Source organism: Cetorhinus maximus, chromosome 2 (assembly GCF_964194155.1).
Source record: "Cetorhinus maximus chromosome 2, sCetMax3.hap1.1, whole genome shotgun sequence".
NCBI classification, from domain to species: Eukaryota; Metazoa; Chordata; class Chondrichthyes; order Lamniformes; family Cetorhinidae; genus Cetorhinus; species Cetorhinus maximus.
The window spans coordinates 133,329,924-133,350,976 of NC_135880.1; the positions used below are offsets into that span (position 1 = coordinate 133,329,924).

The following is a 21,053-nucleotide window of genomic DNA, read 5'->3' on the forward strand; positions in this document are numbered from 1 at the left end:
TGATAACACAGCTCCTATACCATAAGGAGGGACATCACATGTTAAGACCAACTCTTTCGATGGGTTGTGGTGTACCAATAAACACGACGAATTCAACAGTTTCTTTACTTTCACAAAGGTTTCTTCCTGTTGTGAATTCCACGACCAACCGTGATTTTTTTTTCAACAATCAGTGTAATCATGCCAATACAGTTGATAAGTTAGGCAAGAAGCAGCCAAATTAGTTGATCATACCCAGGAAGGACTTGAGTTCAGTTACATTGGGCGGTGAGGGAGCATCTTTTATTGCCCAAACTTTCTCTTCTACCAGATGCAAACCCATGGCATCCACCCTGTGACCCAGGTAAGTAACTTCTGGCACTACATTGGCTCCCAATCAAACAACGTCTTGATTTTAAAATTCTCATCCTTGTTTTCAAATCCCTCCATTTTGCCTCATTGCCTCTCCCTATCTTTTAATCTCTTCTAGCTCTACAACCTTCCAAGATGCCTAAGCTCCACTTATTCTGGCTTTTTGTGCATCCCCAATTTCAATTGCTCCATCATTGGTGGCAGTGCCTTCAGTTGCCTAGACCCCAGAGCTCTGGAATACCCTCCCCATATCTCTCTGCCTCTGTTCCTCTACCTCACTTTCCTCCTTTAAGGCACTCTTTGACCAAGCTTTTGGTCATCTGGCCTAATATCATCTTATTTGGTTTGGGCTCATACTTTGTTTTATGATCCACCAGTGAAGCATCTTGGGGCGTTTCATTACATTAAAAACGCTGTATAAGTATATAAGCTATTACTGCATATGTTATTTACAAGGTCAAATATTATTATAGTGGGTGGAATCGTCCCAGATTTGCACACACTGAGGTAGCGAGCGGAAAAGAGGATGTTTTACCTGCCGGCAACAATGGCGGCTTTTCGTGCCATATCGTCCGGCTCCCATGCGCCTCACCTCATTACTGATTCATTCCTGGGAAACACGCCATATCGCTGTTGGGGAGGCCTCTGATTCACCTGCCCTGCCATCACCTCAGGCCATCAGTAATCCGGGCGCCGTATTTAAAGGGTGCCCCCGCACAGAGCTAGCTCTCTCAAAGGGATTGAAAGCTGCTGGAGAGTCATGGCTGCCAAAGGGAGGAAACATGCTCCCCCAAATTTAGTGATGCCTACTGGACGCAGTGGAGGCCCACCGTGAAGTCCCCTACACCCACTCTGGGTGAAGACCAAGCAAGGTCACCAATCCAGCATGGAAATGCATTGGCAGCAGTGGTCAGCGGCCTGCAAAAGAGGGCAGCCACCCAGTGCCGGAAGAGGATGAATGATCTCCTCCGTTCCGCCTGGGTAAGTCACTCTTCCCATCACTTTCAACTCTCACGTTCACAAACCCATGACACATCCACAGGGACATCACCATTCACATTCTCTCACATCTTCATCTGCCCTGCAGATCATATCCTCATCCCATCCATGGCGTCACTCACCACCCACTCATACCAGGCATCCTTCTCATCTGGCCTGGCCAATGCCCTGCTTACACTCTCTCCATCTGTATTCATGCAGGACAAGCTGGCACACAACAAAAGGGAGAGGTCGCGGACTAGTGGAGGAATGTCTGACATCAAGATCGTCACGGACTTTGAAAATGGATTCATTCAGCTAGCCGGCGAAGTTCTGGACCGTTCCTGTGATAGTGGTGAGGTCAGTGGTGCTCAACCAAGTGAGGATCCAGCAGTGCAACATCAATTAGATGACCATGCTGTGAGCCAGTTCCCCTGTTCCACAGCCCCCTTCCATGCACTAATTATCTCTCCTTGCTTTCGCAGGCACATCTGGGAAGCAGCCAAGGGGGTCCATGCGCCAGGTCCCCGACTCAAGCCTCGAAGACACCTCGGGAGAAGAATCTGATGACACCCTAATTGAAGACCCATCACAGCGCTCACCCACACCCTCGACCAGCGCAGAGACACACTTCGGTGGGACCTAGTTCTAGAGTAGCCTCGGAATCTCAATCTGGTGAGCACATCACACTGTCTGATCCTCAGCAGGCAGTGGCAGGGACTTTCCAGGTTTCTGGCACTCTGAGGACTGCTGAAGACCAGAAATCTGCTGAGTCCGAGTCAAATGAGGAGCCTCTGGGCTCGATCATACCTCAGTTGCTGAAGCTGCAAAGGCAAGCTCGGGAACATCAGGAAAGGATGTCTGCTGCACTCCTCAGATTGCGAGGCATGATAGAGGCTTCGTCCGCCTTCAGTCTGAGGTGATAGCGGCGGCATGCCAACATACTGAGGTCAACACTGGTAGGATGGCGGCTACCATGGAGACCTTGGTTCAGGACTTGGGTCCTGCACTGTTGTGCAGAGTGAACTCCATCACTGACACCATAGTTGGTCTCCAACAGTGTCAATGCAAGAAGGGTGCAGGGCAGCTCGATCTCACTCCAGCTTCCCCTTCTCCTCAAGAAGTCAGCCAGGGGCCCTCAGGCACCCAAAAGGAGGAGATCAGCAGGTGCATACCCTGAGGCCATCCACCCAGTTGACTCTGGGAGTCTCCGGCCCATCTGAATCCCGTCTTCCAGTGACCTAAGCAACTGCTGCTCCGCAGGCTGAGGAGTGTGCCACTGCCACACAGCAGGATCCCGAAAGCAGGCCGGGGCCCTCCAGATCTCGGCTGTCCAGAGGACATCCATCAAGATCATCATGGACAGGGTGTCGCAGTCAGCAGGCTGCCTCCATCTCCGCTGTTGATGTCAGGGGAGCACCAAGACGTAGCGGCAGGGTTAGGAAGGTTAAGAAAATGTAGTTGCACAGCCTGGGCACAGGTGTTAATCAGTGGTGCATAATGTTCATTATTGTAAGTAAACTCCCAAGAATGTCTCCCTGCCTATGGCTCCTTGTTCAGATAAGCAGTGTTCGTGTCACTCAGATGTGAAACCTTGGTTCCTGCACAAGATAAAGGCAGGTGTCTCAGTCTAGGACCTCTTCCCTGTGCAGTGTGTAACCTTCAGACCAAAGTGATGGTGCGGCTTCACACTCACTGGACATGTTACTGATGCCTGCATCTCGATGGTGCTGGTCATTGCTGCCAAAAGGTTGTGGGCAAGCGTCACAGAGTTCCGTCATTCTCTCTGTGTGCTCTCAGCACCTTTTGAGGTGGGGCTGGCCCCCATCTCTTCAGCATCTGTGTCCAGTGATGCTGCGCTCCTGAAGGGGACAGGTGCTGAAGGCTGACAAAGGGTCAGGTGCATTTAAAGTTTCACGGCGGCATCTCCATGATATGACCCTGATCACAGAGCGCAAGCAAGCCCCCCTCAGCCAGACAGGAGTCAGACATTCACAGAGAGAATGTGAAGATTTTTGGAGTGACCTCACAGCATGTCGTCACCATCCTCCTGGAATCTAGCGACTATTCGAGCCTCCGTTGTGTCTCCATGACATGAGCCTGAGCACTGTTGAGGGTATGTGCGCTGCCATCAGTCAGACAGGAGTCAAACGTTCACAGATGCAAGGTGAGGATGTCAGGACTTTCCTCACTGTCCGACATCATCCTCCATGAATCTTGCGGCTATGAGGACTTCCTAATCGCACCAACCTCATCTGGCCGGTGCAGTGGCCTCATCGCCGGCATCCTTGCCTTCGAGGTGCACATCACCGTCAACCCCTTCAACATCCTCCTCATTGGAGGAGACATGCAGCTCCTCCATCTCCTCCTCTGCCAGGTCCTCCCCTCTTTGCAGACAGGCTGTGTCACGCACAGCAAGCTATGATGTGTGACACCCACTGGGGACTGTATTGCAATGCTCCACCAGACCTATTGCAATGCTCCACCGGACCTGTTGAGGCACATGAACCTCATTTTCAAAATGCCTATCGTTTGCTCCACCAAAGTCCGGGTTGTGGCATTCATTATACAGTCACTCTGCTGCAGTCTGAGGCCACTGCATGTGGGTCCTCTGTGGGTAACCCTTGTCCCCGAGGAGCCAACCCTGTAGCCTCAATGGACCCCAGAAGATGTCAGCGATCTGAGACCTGCTAAGGATGTAGGAGTCATAGACGCTCCCTGGGAGTCGTACACAGACCTACAGGGTGTGTTTGTGGTGGTCGCGCACCAGCAGAGCATTCAATGAGTGGAAGCCCTTGTGATTGACGTAGTTGACTGCTTGTCACCATGGCGATCTAAGTGCCACGTGAGTGCAGTCGTTGGCACCCTGCACCTGTGGGAAACCTGAGATCTGGGCAAATCCCAGCATTTTTGCTTCCTGGCTTTCCTGTTCCCGGGCGAAATGCACAAAGTTCTGTGCCTTCACGCAGATGGTGTCCATGAATTCCTGGATACCCTTGTGCGTGGAGGCTTGCAAGGTCACCTGTGGAGCCCTGGAAGGAGCCACTGGTGTAAAAACTGAGCACCACTGTCACTTTCACAGCCACTGGATGCCCTTCATGTCCCCCTGGCACCAAATCCTGTAGCAGGTGGCATATGTGACCGACCATTTCCCTAGACATGTGCAGCCTTTGGCAACACTGGATCTCAGTCATCTTTAGGAGTGACAGGAGCCGTCTATAGACTCCGGGTCTAGCGAGGTGCCAATGAGCAGTGGCTTGCTGTAGATCTTCAGGTGTGTGTGCAGCAGGCCCTGCTGCCCCTTCATCTTGAGGATAGTGCTCCTCCCAAGTCAGGTGCCCCCACCGCTCTCTTCTCTGCTCCCTGTAAGCGATGAGGCACACCGCTAAATCACCAGGCTCCATGATCCTGATGTTCTCCTCCTGCAGGATCAAAGAGAGAGAGATGCGAGGGTTAGCACATGTGGCCTAAGACCTCTCTTGGTTAAGCCTGAAGGCCTCTTCACACATGGCAGGAAAGTGTGTGGTGCGCTCATTGGCTGTCCAAAACCCTACCCAACTTCACGCCACTCCACTTGAGTGCTTGACGACAGCTTTGCCTATTGGACTGCATGCTGTGCTCTCAGCTCAGGCAGGTGCAGGCATTCTCCTAACCTGCACTGCAAGGCTGCGCTGTTAGCTTGAACCATGAGGGATACTGGTCCAAATCTTAATAAAGACATTGCAAGGGGCTGTGAGTGCCTCCACCAGTGACTGCGCCATGGCCACCTTTCGCAAGGGGATTCTACAGCTTGCCCAGTTGGCCAAGTGCACTTCTGCCCCCTAAAACGCACATTAATTTACATTCTGCATCCGAGGAGTGAAAAGTTCTGGAGAACTTGGTGGCACTTTCATGCTTTTGCTTTGCTTGAGTGGGCAGAAAAGCTTCAGAGGCCTGACTTCAAGCAGGAGCTGCAGCTGAACGGTCTCAGCCATGGAAGAATGCTTTCCTTTGACAAGCTTTTCCAAGTGCATGGCTGCTTCGCTCACCCCTCCTCCCCCCCAACCCCCCAGCATGTGTTTTGAGTCTTTGCTTCAGTCTGTCTGTGCTGCCTTGACTCCCACCACTCCTCCCTGGCCTGACCTGCACTGGAGCCCTTGCCCTGGCACCATACTGAAAACCAGCCAGGAAAAAGCGACTTGCCTGTGCCCCCACCCCCACGAATGCGCGACGCCTCATCCTTGATGTCCTACGAGCGATGCTCGCAAGCGCTGCTAGATGTTGTGTACACTCACCTCCAAGTTCCCCTCGAAGTTCTGGTTGCCAAGTGCACGCCTTTTAAAGGCGGTTGTGAGGCACGCCCTTCTGAAGTCACTCCCACGTGGGCAGTAAATTTGACGTGGGGGAATGGTTCCGGCAAGCAGGGCTTATAATTAGATGCAAATGCATTAAAATGATGTTCCCAATGTCCGGCAGCAGGCAGTGCAGCCCGCCATTGATGGGTGGAGTGGACGATCGCAGACTGGTTTCGTGATGACATAAAACCGATTTTTGGCCACCTTGCCATATTGTTCCCCGCTGCCTGCCATGACGCCTGACACCAACGGGACCATAAAATTCCAGCCAGTGACTTCAATGTTAAAAAGCTGCCCTGTTATAAACGACACATTGTCGATATAAGGGAACCTATTTTCATTGAAATAAAGAAAGCCAAAAGGGAAGGATAGCTAATCTTAGATAATGATTCAAGTGATTAAAAGAGATTTAAGCAGATGACGTGACTGCAAACTCAATAAACCCCAAGTGAGACTAGGCACTTGAGGATAGTTGTTCCCCATGAAGTAATGGACACGTGGCATAGATTCCCAACAAAAAATTTAATGCAATGCCAATCAGTTCTTTTTAACAAAGGAATGAATTAATACCTAGTTAAGAATACCATTAATGGTTACTTGGATAGGTGCAGAGGATCAAATTCTTTGTGCACAATATTCCCCTTATTGTTAGCTGATGAAAAGTAATTAGTTAATGCATTTGCTGAGTTGTAAGATGAAAGCAAGATACTGCAGATGTTGGAAATCTGAAATTTAAAAAAAATGCTGGAATAACTCAGCAGGTCTGGCAGCATCTGTGGAGAGAGAGAGAAACAGAGTTAACATTTCAAGCCCGTTTGACTCTTCTTCAGAGCTGAGTTTTAAGCATGGATTTAAACACAGGAATGATTTTCTAGATTTTGCTTAATTATTCTGATGGTTCTACTGGATGCTCAAGATCCCAAGGTACGTGTTAAAGAAGACAATGGAATTCTCCCAATGTCCTGCTTGATATTTCTGTCTCAAACGCCACCTAAAACACACACAAGCCTGAGAAGATCTGTCTGTCCAGGGAGACAGTCACATCAAGCTGTGACATGCTGGCTGGGGAGTCATTATCAAATTGTGTAGGTGGACACCTGATGCCTGTGGCTTTGAAGGTCACAGTGGCACTGATTTTTTTTGCCACAGCATCCTTCCAGGCGTCATCTGGAGACCTGCGTGGGATAACGCAGCCAGTTGTGCATCATTTCATCAAGGTGTTCACAGATGCTATGTTCCGGCGTTTATCTCATTTAGCAAGGACAATGCCAGTCAGGCTGAAAGAGCCAAAGGTTTTGGTAGCATTTCTGGATTTCCAATGGCCCAAGGCATAATAGATTACATACATGTGGCCTTTAAAGCACCTTCCGCACAGCCAGGAACATTTGTTGACAGGATGGGGTACCATTCTATTAATGGTCAGCCTGTATGTGACCACAAGCAATGGATAATGCAGGTGTCCACACGCTATCCTGGCAGCAGTCACAATGCTTACATCCTTAGACACTTCCAGATGCCAGGGATATTCATCAGGCCAGAATCTTTGCATGGCTGCCTTCTGGGAGACCGAGGATACCCTCTAAGCAGATGTTTCATGATGCTGTAAGGAACCCATGAACTGAGCCTGAGAGGAGGTACAATGAAAGCCACTCATCCACCAGGGCTCTCATTGAGCAGATCACTGGTCTGCTCAAAATGTGATTCCATTGCCTGGGCAGATCAGCTAGCGCGCTGTGATATGCTGCTGTGAGAGTGTCACTTATGGTCATTGCCTGCTTTGTGTTGCACGACGTGGCCCTCCAGGGAGGGCAAGCCTGGCCAGAGGGAGATTTAATGCAAACAGCCCCGTCCTCTGGTGACAGTTCTGATGGAGTGTTAGCCATTTCAGCCAGCTGTTCAAGCTGGTCCAGGGCAGGGTCTGGATGCCTGGGAGACACATGATTCTCTTATCCAGAAAAGATTCCAATAGCAATGTGTCTGCAGCTCAACAACAGCTCCTTTGCCCTTCTCCTGTTATCGCCCTCTCATGAATACCAGGGCCACATCTGTGTAGGGCTATGTAGAGCCACCAAAAAATTGCCAAGCAGAGGGACCAACCTGAACACACACTCCCTTAACAACATCTGGTATATCCAATTCAAAACCATCACAAAACGCACACACAATGCACAAATGCAGCTGGAGTATCATCTGGAAAGAACAATCCTTTATTTACAACATTGACTATTATTCTTCCTAACTCACAAATATAAAATATACCCACGTGTGACTAATGTGCCTTTTAATCCTTTTATGGTGGCTACAGCATGGTGCCCTCCCCTCACTGCCAGGCTCTTGACCTTTATGCCCCCTCATTGGGATGACTACTGGGCATCCTCTGTTTGCCTGAGGCCATGAGAGTCCTGGTATGGCAGGAGGCTCACCTGTCACTGGGGCACTCAGAGGCAGTTGATTCAATGGCAGAGGGATGGAGTAGAGTCTGTTCACATCAGAAGCATCCTGAGAGGATTGTCACCATGAGGTCCATTTGGGCCTTCCTGAGAGGAACCAGAACCTGGACGTGACTCCAGGCTCCTTGTCCCCCCCCTCACCCTGGCTCTGGGCCTGGAGCTGGGAGAGAAGGTGATGGAGTGCAGGTCAGCATGCATACCCAGTATCCCATCAGTGAGCTGCTGGGTTTGGCCTTCTGTGACGGTTTCCGGCCTCTCAATGGAGCTCCAGCTATTGGCTTCCAGTTCCTGGACCCCCACCTCAATAGCGGTGAAAATAGCGAGTTTGCAGTTCCACCTCCGGTCCTGGTCCTCTCTCAGCCATTATGCTCCCTCTTCTCCTGCAAATAAAGATGGACATTATAATGTCTATGCCGTGCTACAATCATGCCTTCAAACATGTGGCCAACGTGTACTTTGTCAGCAGCCAACACTTCTCAGTGCTCCTTGCCAACTAACAGGTGTTGCAGCTCAACCACCACCAACTCTCCCAACACCCCCATTGCCATGTAGAGACACATATCTGCATCATACTGCATTGATCAGTTGGGCAATACACTAGGCTGTCCTGCATTTAAGCCACTCCATACAACTTTCCATACAGGTCCATCTCTGAAATGGTTGCACACCAACCCTGGCAGATCTCAAGAGATCATTGAGCCTTTTACAGCTCTGCAGCCAGGTTCTTTGGATGACCCCATGGCTGCTTACCTCCACTGCCATCTCCAACCAGCTTTGGTGTGGCTGGGAGATCTCCTCTTCCCATCACTGGCTTGAGAGCCTCCCACCTATCACTCACAGCATGGAGAAGTACGCGCAGGGAATTATCATCAAACCATGGCACCAGCCTTGGCCTGGGCCCCTCAGCAGCTGGTAGCTCCATTCTCGCATCCATTTGTGCAGAGACATAGAGAGACAAAGGGTTGAATTTGAGTCTTTTCCTAGACACTTGCTATACATAAGGGGAATGGGTCAGCTACATTCAAATGTTCCTTCCACCCTGGCAAGGATCCTAAATGATTCACGGCTAGCACAATAGTTATCGACATTTCCAACCAAGCTCTTACCTGCTGCAATAGTTCAATGGATTTAAAGTCTTCTTTCAAAAAGGCTTCAGCCTCCAAACAATGAGTTCTGGTGCAGGTTCCCCACTACTGTGCCAAGGGGTGCCTGTGACCGACTTTCAGGTGAGGACCTCCCTCCTCTGTCCCCAGACATCCCGCCCTTAGCCGTGATTGGGCTCGCTGTCCACCATTCTCCTTAGCAGTTGACCCACTTCCCACCAGGCGGTTGTTGATTGGCTGCAGGACTCATTATTGGGAGGCAGAGGCAGGAGCCAGCAATACATGCACCTCTGAGTCAGACTCCCGCCCAATGCCGAGCAGCATAAAATTCAGCCCCATAATCCGTTTCATTGCCACAGAATTTATCGAGCTTCCTTTTGGTTGCTTCAGTCTTGCTGACCATTTGATCTTATGTCTTGATGGTCGGTATTCTAGTTGAGCTCCAGCATATGGGTGCCCACCATTGGCTTGCTCATGAGAGAGTTTCCTACTGACCCTAAAAAATGTGGCAGGGTCACCAGCAGAGGCTCCCATCAGGTGTAGTTCAGATTTATTGGGATGCATCCCATTGCAGATTTTTGTGACCTTCAATTTTCTGGAGAATTAGGATCTCTATAAACTAGTGAAATATGCTTTCATATAATAAATACCAGATGACGCATTCTATGGGAAAAATAAATTCCGGCCCTGTACCTTTTGCAAGATCAGTAAGGGTACCAAAACTGATTAATTTTAAGCAGGAGGAGTATAAGTATAAATCAACTGTCTTCTATGTTTGCCTTCATTTCCATTCTTTAAAACAAACTTTAAGAAACAAGTTATATACATAATGAAAATTAAAGTTAACCATAATTTATTACATGGGGATACACAGTGGGCGGAAGTTTACGGCTGCAGGATTTTACGGCCCCTCCAAAGTCAATGGACAGTTGAATGGCTCGCTGCATTTTACGGCCCTGCCCCACCGCGACAGGGCCATAAAATTCCGCCCAGTATTTCTAGTTTACTCTGACAGTGCAGCTGCAATGAGGGCAGTTGCGTTTTCTCAATCCAATATTTCAAGCAGAAGTCACAGCATCAGAAATAAATGTATCTAACCACTGGGTCTTCATGATTGCAATCAAAATCCATTCATTGCAATCGTTGCGATGGTCTACGAAGCTCACTATTTAGATGTTCATTCTTTTTAGTGGCTCATTAGGAAAGCAGCTTTTTAGGTTAAAAACAAAAAATAAATCCAGAAACGTCTGAGCAGCAAATGAGAAGGATCCATGACTGTAAATACAATTGGCTTAAAGCTCAAGTCTTTAAAATCCTTATGACTTGTTATCTATATCCCCCTGGTCAAGGGTCAGTAATGGTTGCACTCTAACTGTTTGTGAGGGGAAGACCTTGGATCCATCAAACTCACCAATTCCCACACCATTCCTTTGGTGCATTTCAAAAAAACCTTGAATTCTATTTAAAGAAAGAGAGACTTGCATTTCCATCGAAACTTTCACAAAGCGCTCTCCAGGCACTTAAATACTTTTAAAGTGTAGACACTATTGTAATATTGATGAGAACCTGTTTAGTTCCTCCTTAAGCTGCATTCAAGTTTCTTGTTTCACCCAACTGTTGGTAAGAATCTATTCCACCTACTGACCAATCATTTAGTAAAAAAAAGTTCCTCATACATTTTTTAGTTAACTTAATATGTATGTATGAGCCCTTCCTCTTTACCTGCAACTGTTGTGGATGCTGTAATCAGTTCATAAACCAACTGGTACCTCTCACTTTTCAATTGTAAAAACGATGGCTTACGGTTCTGCACATTCTTTGAACACTTAGGCATGATATGCAGCTTAAGGCAGTTATGGGAAGTTAACTTATATGATAATACAGTGTACATACTGAAAGCTGCATAAGTTATTCAGACCTGAAACTAGAATGCTTGTTTATATTGCTGAAAAGAGAGACATGTTTGCTGAAGCTTTTTGACCTGCACTCATTGGGACAAATGCAAGAATGCCAAATTTCAAATGATCATGACAATTTATACTACAGGAGAAAAGGGTGCTGATTATTGGCAAGTCAGCTTTGATTACTTGTTCATACTTTCTCAAACACGTAGAGGTCAATTTTAACTTATAGAGTGAGAGGTACCAGCACGAATGTGCCGCCAACCCACTCTCCTCAATGAGAGACCTAAGCCAATTTAGTGACTGGTGGCTGGCCTGGTTTTAATATACGCAGCATTCGTGATCCTCCTGGCCCCTCAAAATCTGTATTTTTTTTTAAAATGAAGGTAATATCTTTGCTGGTTTTTCTGACTAGCCTGCAGTGGTCCCTGTAAAAGCAGTTGCTTTGATCATTTTCTGCTCGGTGCCGATGGGCAGAGCATGCACAGAGCATTCTATAACTGTTGATATCTGAAAGGTATGTTGGGTCCAAGTATGTTAAGACACCACTTTAAGTACCTTTAATGCAGCTCCCTGCTGAAATTGGGAAATCCTTAGCAAAACCCAGTGCAAAATGGCAGCTGGTGAATCAGGAACAGGATTTTATTGCTACGATTTTTCAGAACAGCACCACCCCATTTCTGCCGGCTCAAGCCCATGAAAACCAGCCCTGTAATCTCTCAATTTGTGTGTTTCCAAAGTATATCTGAGAATAACTTGGATAATTGGGAGCTGCTCTAAATCACTAAGCTGCAGGGCGGAATTGTCCCAGAATTGCACTAAGTGCAGAAGTGGGCGTGTAAAACCACGTTTTACCCGCCAGCTGCAACAGTGGGTTTTCACACCCTATCATCCCCTTCCCGCTTCATTATTTATGCAGTCTCGGGAAACAAGCTGTTATCTGATGGGCTTCCTCTGATTCGCCTGCCATGCTGTCACCTTGCTGCTTCCTCACGCCGGACGCCATATTTGAACTGCAGCCGCATGCACAGCTCTCAATGCTTGCAGCCCAGGACTGCTGCACAGAAAACATGGCCCCAAAAGGCAAGACAACTGGAGCCTGCCATTTTTCTGACGAGTCCTTAGAACGCCTTTTGGATGCCTTAGAGGCCCGCCGTGATGTCCTCTATCCCCACTCTGCCCGCAGGAGGGGCATCAATGTCATCACTCCAGCTTGGGAGGCGGTACCAAAGGCAGTCAGTGCCAACGCTGCACAGGAGAGGTTCGCCATCCAGTGCAGAAAGAGGATAAATGATCTCATCCATCTCAGGCAACCATCTCATCACTCTAAAGTCTCCCTCTCACAAGCCTGTCACATATTCACTGGCATCTCTCTCACTGCCATTTCAAGGGACATCACCACTCACTCTCTCTCACACATTCTCACATCTCCACCTGGCCTCATCTCCTCTGGAGGCTGCCTTCCCAGCCCTCACCATCTGAGACCAGTTGCACAGATCAACTTGTGCCCCCACACACACCCTGGGATGCCTCACTTCCCCAGTGCAGCCCTCACCCTGCAACCTCTTCCCTTGCCTAAGGTCTCTTGTCCCCCTTCCCCAAGCAAGCCCTAGCCCTGCAGCCATTGAAAAGCCACCCCCACCTTATGGCAAGTAGAGACCTGCCCGTGAGCTCCCCTAAAAGCGATGTGGTGCTGCGTGCAAGGCGAGTGCTGCCTGAAGCAAGTTAGGCAAACAAACCTCAGAGTCCCAAGTGAAGCGCAGCTCACTAGGTGCATGTCGCTTATGTATAGTTGTGAAACACGTTGGCATGCAATCACGTCGACATGCCCGGATGTTCTAGTGTGGGGGGATAATTCCGGCAGGTAGGCAAGATGATGACATGCAAGTGCATTGAAATTATGTTCCTGACATTGGATGGCGGGAAAGGTGGCCCAGCATTGATGGGCGGAGCGGACGATTGCAAACTGGTTTCATGGCATAAAACCAATTTTTGGCCTTCTCGCCATATTATCCACTCAAGCCCACCATGACGCCTGACACCAGCATGGGTGGAAAATTCCGGCCATAGTACTGAAAATGTTAGTATATTTCGCTATAGAGCTGTCACTCAATCATGTGAATAAAACTAGGAAAGTAGGATATGGCCTGACAATGGGTGATTGGCAATAGCTTCAATGATGAACAGATATAATAGGCTATTACCCTACTATAAACTCGTTGATAATAAAGGGTTTTTGGAGCTGACTTTGTCAAGTTGATTATTCCTGGAACTGCTTGAGAATTGTATGAAGAAAATGATCAGATCATCCATTGACCTTTTATTTAATACTCAAAAATTAGTGAGCAGCCAAATTAAAATCAGTAGTCGGGTTGGTCAGATAGCCTATGTGAACAGGAAGCATCAGAACACTCGTGAATTATTTCAAATGATTTTAAGGTTGTAGCTGTCCTCAACAAAACTCAGGACTGTGACCATTTTAACATAATCTTCAAACATATGAGTGTGTTTTATGGAGAAGAATTTTGACCCCCGTTTAATCATCAACCAATAGAACCTTTCACTCCTCAATCAGCATAGCCTATTAATCTATACATTTTTCATTTATTCACACTGTTGAGTGAGACTTAACAGCCATTATTGAAGTGCTAACAAAACAATTGCTTGGTCTTGGTGATCAGGTAAATAAAAATCTTTGTCCATATTGGGTATTTTATTGTGTTACACTTGCAATGAAAATTGAACTGAATTCCTAATTATAACTCATGCTTTTGTTAGGCTGAAGTTGCCGTACAGAATGAAGAAGAAGACCAGCCACTTAGCTTGGCTTGGCCAGATACACCGCGAAAACGATTTATCTATTTAGTTATACTGCCTATCATCCTTCCACTGTGGATCACCTTGCCTGATGTCAGAAAAAAAGTAAGCATCTGTATGGTTTTATTTCTTGCTCTCATTTTTCTTTCCCTCAGTCTCTTGCTCTTGTTTTTTCACAAATGCCCACTTTTGGCCTTTGCGAGCAAGGTCACTGATTATGCGTTTCTTCAACCAGCAGCTGCTTATGAAATCAGGTTTTCTTATGTAAATAGTGATGTCTCTATGCATAGTCATTGAAAGCAGTTATTTCATGTCATTGGGTAAGTCTGTCTGGTTAAGTACCAAAATGGTACCAAAGCTGCGGCACAGAGGGATTTGGGGGTCCTCGTGCATGAATCCCAAAAAGCAAGCATACAAGTTCAGCAGGTAATAGGGAAGGCAAACAGAATGTTGGCCTTTATTTCAAAGGGAATGGAGTATAAAAATAGGGAAGTCTTGCTAAAACTATACAAAGCACTGGTTATACCACACCTGGAATACTGTGAATACCGGCCTCTTATCTAAGGAAAGATATACTGGCATTGTAGGCAGTCCAGAGAAGGTTCACTAGGTTGATCCCAGGTACGGAAGGATTTTCCAATGAGGAGAGGTTGAGTAGGTTGGGCCTGTACTCATTGGAGTTTAGAAGAATAAGAGGTGACCTTATTGACACCTATAAGCTTCTTAGGGGGCTTGACAGGGTAGATGCTGAGAGGCTGTTTCCCCTTGCGGGAGAGCCTAGCACCAGAGGGCATAATCTCAGAGTAAGGGGTCACCCATTTAAAACAGAGATGAAGAGAAATTTCTTCTCTGAAGATGGTAAATCTGTGGAATTCTTTACCGCAGAGGACTGTAGAGGCTGGGTCATTAAGTATATTCAAGGTTGAGATAGACAGCTTTTTAATCAGTAAGGGAATCAAGAGTCATGGGGGAAAAGGCAGGAAAGTGGAGTTGAGGATTATTAGATCAGCCATGATCTCATTGAATGGCGGAGTACATTCGACGGGCTAAATGGCCTACTTCTGCTCCTACGTCTTATGGTCTTAAAAAAAGTGTGCAGCAGTAACTCATCTGTTTCTCGGGCAAATAAAGAAGCTGTTTGTAGATGTAGTCACACAGCAGGAAACTTCCTTAGGAGTTATCCTCATTGGCTGCCGAAGTTATGGCAGCAAATCAGGGGAAACCTCATCTACCCAGAGTTACCACTAAAGTTTCACTGGCCAATTGGGAGAACTCCTCAAGAAATTCCTATCGACAGCTGTATGCAATAGATCATCCTGATTTGTGCAATTTATTTTCAATCTGGGCCCCTTTAAAACTTGCAGATAACTGAAGGGTTGTGATGGTTTAACTCAGCAGTAAGCTAAATAAAAGACGCAAAGAATCAAAATATTTGATCCCAGAAGTGGTACCAACTTCATGTTCCTAGTGGTCAGTGGAAAAATCAACTTCCACTTTTAAAAATGGAATTGTGTTGGTAGAAGTTAGTGTGCATTGGGAGAAAAGGTTAAAACAGGTGTTAGGCCCTTTGAACATGTAAATTAGAGGCCTAAACTTGTTAAAGATTCCCTTCCTGTGGAGCCAAGAGAAGCAGGAATGCTCCTTCAACTCCACAGGCACAACAATTGCCTTTTCTAACCCATTCCAACACCCCTCCTGGGGGGGTATCTGAGGGCGGCTATTGGCAACACAATGGCGTGACATTGATGTGTACTTGCGAACCAGCTGTATGAGGGGACACAGTTGTCCACAGCAGCTAACAGGTATAATTTAAATGAGGCCCAAGGCCCAGTTTTGATCAGGCCTAAGGCCTTACCTCTTCCATCAAGGGGATCATTTCCTATGCCCAGCTTTCGCAAGCGGGGCAGAATAATGCAATATCTACCCATGGTGTTCAGCTTACATATTAGTAACTTTCTTTAAAACTGAAACCATGTGGTAAACTGAACAAATTTTGAAAGTTCTTTAATCAGAATATTCTGACAGTTGAATTTCAAAAGTAATACAGCATGAATATATAAATAAATTGCATTAATTTCATGTTTATTTTAATACAGGAATACTAATAATGTTTTTACAGTTAAATCAGAAGTTTGAGATGAAACAAAATGTGACAGTATAGATCAAATCTCTAGTCTAAGCATTTGTCTTGATGTTGGGTTAGTTGATCTCAATCAAGATGGTTGTGGAAATACTAGAGTTAACCTTACTGCCTCTGCATTAGGGAAGGGGAAAAAGTACCCAGGGAATAGGAAAACAGGAACAGGAGCAGACCATTCAGCCCTCGAGCCTGTTAAGCCATTCAATTAGGCCATGGTTGATCTGTACAGTATCTTGAATTCACCTATCCACCTTGGTTCCATAATACTTAGTACCCCTGCCATAAGAATCTCAGTTTTGAAATTTCAATTGACCTAGCTTCAACAGCTTTTTGAGTTAGTGAGTCCATATAACACAACCCTGCATGAAGAAACGCTTCCTGACATTGCCTAGAACAGTCTCGATTTTGTGCTCCTAGCTTTTATCCAGTAATTGGTCCTGGAGAATGCATAGCTGTGGACATTAAATGAAACTGAGATTGGGTTTGAATGTGATGGCTGAATGTTTAATATTAACACCCGTATCGAAAGAACAAATACTTGTTCCACCTACTGTGTGGCTGCCTGCGGAGCTACACCAGGCATCAAGTGACAGAGAGAGAAAAAAAAATGTGGAAATAAAATCAAAAGCAAATAGAAATTCAAGGGCTTTGTTTTGCTGGCACCTATTTTATGGAGGAAAAGAAGTATTTACAATTAAAGACCCACTTCATAATGTCCACACCTCTGCTGTGTAAGTGATCTCACCTGGCACAGAATAATAACATTTATGGGTCTCTGTTTCAATCAGATAGCATTCATGTTATTGAAACTATTGACATTGCGGTGTTGTTGACATCATCTCATCAAACTCACTAAACTGGCTTTGAACGTTTAACAGCCCAGCTACTCATACAACCCCAGAACAAATTTGTCTCCTGGAAGTTGCTGGAAGAATAAAGATTAGGTTTGAGCTGTCACCAGTGGAACCATTTGTTTGCTATACCCTGCACTTTTTTTCTGAATGTAGAAAAGCATCTTCTAGCAATTTTGCTTCAGGCATTTCAGAGGCTACAATGAAACTGGAGGATTTAATAATTTAAGGAGCTGTCGAAAGACATTATCAAGAGAACTTCAAGAAAATAAATTGGTTAGGGAATATTTGAGGACACAGAACAGGGGTTTGAAAGGAAGAAAAAGAAGAATTTGCATTGATGCAGCATCTTTCGCATCATTAGCTCAACCGAAAACATTTTATAACTAATGTATCAGTTTTGAACTGTAGTCACAGTTATTCTTTAGACAAACCCAGCTGCCAATTTGAGTATAGTTGGGGCCACAAACAGCAATGATATGACTAGCTAATTCATTAGATTTTTGGTCATGGGGCGATTGCTAGCCAGGACGTTGAAGGAGTTCCTTGCTGCACTTAAGAATGCCACAGGGTCTTTTACAACCACTTGAAAAAGTGGTCAGGGTCTTGGTTTAACATCCCATCAGAAAACAACACCTCGACAAAACAGCACTCCCTCAGTACTGCACTGAAGAGTCAACCTAAATTTATATACTCATTTGCTAGAATGGGGCTGAGCCTTGATGTGGCGACTATTGCGATAATGGTACTGCTGAGACAAACTGACACTTCAACAATCAGTAAAGATCAAAATGTCTAAATTATAGAAGAACAGCTGTTATTTTAAAAAGCATATATAAAACATGTACATTGAGATCAATGTTCCATCTAAGCTGTATAGCAACCTGAAAGTTCCTGTGCAGGCTCCCTTCAGTTATCGCACATGCACGGCCTCACACACACATTCGAAGGGTCCGCATGTTTAACCAAATTGGCCACATATTTAAAAATAAAACTAAAGGGTAGGTTGATGGAGTTAATGAGGAATTTTGAAAATAGAGTGTTTGCATCCTGGTGAAAGTGGACTTTTCAATTTAGAGAGATTGTAGAGTAAACTTGTATCAAATGCATTTGATGGAAAAGACTTAAAAATGGTGGATGATTAAGAAGCAGAAAGTGAATAATTAGAAGACCTGTGTGAGAGCCAGAAGCCATTTGAAGCCATAGTAGCAAGTTTGGCCTTAAAAGAAAACATTGTACAAACTGATGCACAGTATTGGATTCCTGCAATAACAGGAACGAAACAAGTGAAGTGTGGAGACGCAGAATGATTGGCAACATAAAGACTCCTGGCTGCTTGCTCCTCATCATCTCAGCTACAGTTGGTCTATGGCACAGGCAATGGCTGAAAAGGGGCAGATTGGAGGATCCTTTATTAATTATTTTATTAATAAAAGAATGATTTGCTTGATGCTTAAAAAAGTCACTGATGAACACTAGAAAATTGGTTATACAATGATGGTTACCTCAAGATTCCCAGGTAAGCGTTCGAGATGTTTTAGTTCAGGAACATCCACTCAAAACTGACCCAAGCTTTGTTTTGTGTTGCAGAGATTACGAAATTATTTTGTACTTTCCTTCTTTGGATCAATTTCCTGGATTGCGGCCTTTTCCTATCTAATGGTCTGGTGGGCACATCAGGTAAGCACAATGATGCCCAGTAATTACTTACCAAAGATTAGAGTTTTGCTTTGCAAGTATCATCCTTTTCCTTTATAAGTGACCATTAAAAAGTTAGTCTTAACATAATTTCAAAGAGAAAGTGACTTCATCACAAATGATGGATAAAACTTATCATTTGCAAGATCAACAACTTTTATTTATTATAGTTCCCTTAACACAGTACTGTAAAATGCCGAAGGCACTTCACAAAAGGGTTATCAAACAAAATTTGACATTGAGCCATATGAAGAGATATTGGGGTTGTTGACCAAAAGTTTGGTCGAAGTGGTAGATTTTATGGACCTTCTTAAAGGGAAAAAGGAAGCTTAAGAGGTTTGTGGAGGGAACTCCAGAGCTCAGGGCCTTGGCTGATGAAGCCTTGGTTGTTAATGGTGGGGTTATTAAAATTGAGGATGCTCAAGAGATCAGGGATGGGGAAGGGTTTTTGGGCTGCAGCAGGTTAAAGATCGGGTAGGTGAGGCCAGGGAGGAACTTGAAAACAAGAGAATTATAAAATTAAGGTATTACTTAAATGGAAGCCAATATAGGTCAGGTATGATAGATGAACTTGATTTGATGCAAGTTGGGACATGAGCTCATGCAAAACTCTGCAGCTCAAGTTTACAGAAGGTAGAATGAGTGGGGTAGGCCAAGCGTTTGTTGGATTAATTAAGTTTAGAGATAGCAAAGACATGGATGAGGGCTTCAGCAGAAATGAGCTAAGGCAGGGACGGAGACAGATGACATAACAGAGATCCAAATAGGCAGTCTTGGTGATGGCGCAGTATGTGACTGGCAGCTTGTCTCAATGTCACATATGCCACAAAGTCTGCAAACTGTCTGGTTCAGCCTCAGTTGCTAGGGAGAGGGATGGAGTTAGTAGTGAGCAAACAGAGTTTGTCATGGGGAGTGAAGACAATTTCTTTGGTGTTCCTATTAATTAATTGGAGAAAATTTCTCATTCGGGACTGGATGTCGGACCAGCAATGTGACGACTTAAAGACCGTGGAGGGATCAAGAGAGGTGGTAGTGAGCTAGAGCTGGGTATCGTTGGCGTATGGAAACTGAAGCTGTGTTTTCAGATTATGTCGCTAGAGGGCAATATGTACTTGAGAAATAGAAGGGGACCGAGGATAGATCCTTGGGGAACTCTGGAGTTAATGGGGTGGGGTTGGGAAGAGAAGACATTGCAGCTGATTCTTTGGCTACAACTGGATAGGTAAAGATGGAACTAGCTGAGTGCATTCCACCCAACTGGATGACAGTGGAAACACATTGGAATCGGATAGTGTGGTCCACTAGTGTGGTTGCAGACAGATCAAGAAGGGTGAGGAGTCCGCTTCGTGAGCAGTGAATACAGTATACTGAATTGAAAGAAGGGCAATTAAATGCGATTTTACACCTAGAAGGAGTGATTGAGCTTTGTGCAGTGAGCTGGGTGGCAGCAATAGGACAGATGTTGCATCTCCTGCGCTTGCCTGGAAAGAGTCCATGCGAAAAAGGGAAGGGGTGTAGGACATTACTGAAGAGTGGACTAGGGTGTCGTGGAGGGAACGGTCCCTTCAGATTGCTGAGAACGAAGGGGAAAGATGTGTTTGATCGTTGCATCTCCGGAGGTAGTGGAAATGATGGAGAATGAGCCTGTTGTGGTGAAAGGTGAGAACAAGGGGAACTCTCTCATGGTTCTGGGAGGCGAAGAGATGAGAACAGAAGTGCTTGAAATAGAAGATATGGTTGAAGACACTGTCAACCTCGGTTGAGTAAAAAGGAAGATATGTCCAAAGGTCTTGGATAGAAAGTGTTGTCATCTGAACAAATGTAATGGACACAGAGAAACTAGGAGAATGGAATAGATTCCTTACAGGAAGCAGGGTGTGAGGAAATATTGTCAAGGTAGCTGTGCAAATTGATATGTTTATAGTGAATATTGTTTGCCAGCCCATCCCCAGAAATGGGGACAGGGAAATTGAGGAAGGGAAGAGTTGGACCATGTGAAAGTGAGAGAAGGGTCTAAATCAGAAGCAAAGTTGATTGAAATTTTTCAGTCCAGGATGAGACCCGGAAACTGCACCGATGCAGTCATCAATGTACTAGAAAAAGAGGTGAGGGATGGGGGCCTAAGTATCACAGTCACAAAGAATGTTCCAGACAACCCACAGAAAGGAAGGCATAGATAGGACCCATGTTGGGTACCCATGGTAACAACTTTTATTTGAATGAAGTGAGTGGATGGAGTTAAAGGGGAATTTGTTCAATGTGTTCAGCCAGCCAGAGGAGGAGGGTGGTGGTGGATGGGGACAGATTGGGCCTTTGTTCAAGGAAGAAACAGAAAACTCCTCAGATCATCCTGGTAGGGTGAAGGTGTAGAATGATTCAATGTCCGTGGTAAAAAGGAGATGGTTAGGGCTCAGAAGCTGGGAACCATTC

The 21,053-nt window shown here is 45.8% G+C and overlaps 1 protein-coding gene across 2 annotated transcripts in view; it reads left to right on the forward strand.

Annotated features, from left to right (window-relative positions):
• The window catches only part of LOC144697550 (sodium/potassium/calcium exchanger 2-like), a 302,291-nt gene that overhangs the window by 263,437 nt on the left and 17,801 nt on the right, over window positions 1-21,053 (forward strand). For both annotated transcript variants that reach the window (XM_078569600.1, XM_078569608.1), the window contains 2 exons: window positions 13,896-14,039; window positions 18,516-18,605. In XM_078569600.1, coding sequence (XP_078425726.1) covers window positions 13,896-14,039; window positions 18,516-18,605 — 234 coding nt within the window. The remainder of the gene's footprint in view (window positions 1-13,895; window positions 14,040-18,515; window positions 18,606-21,053) is intronic.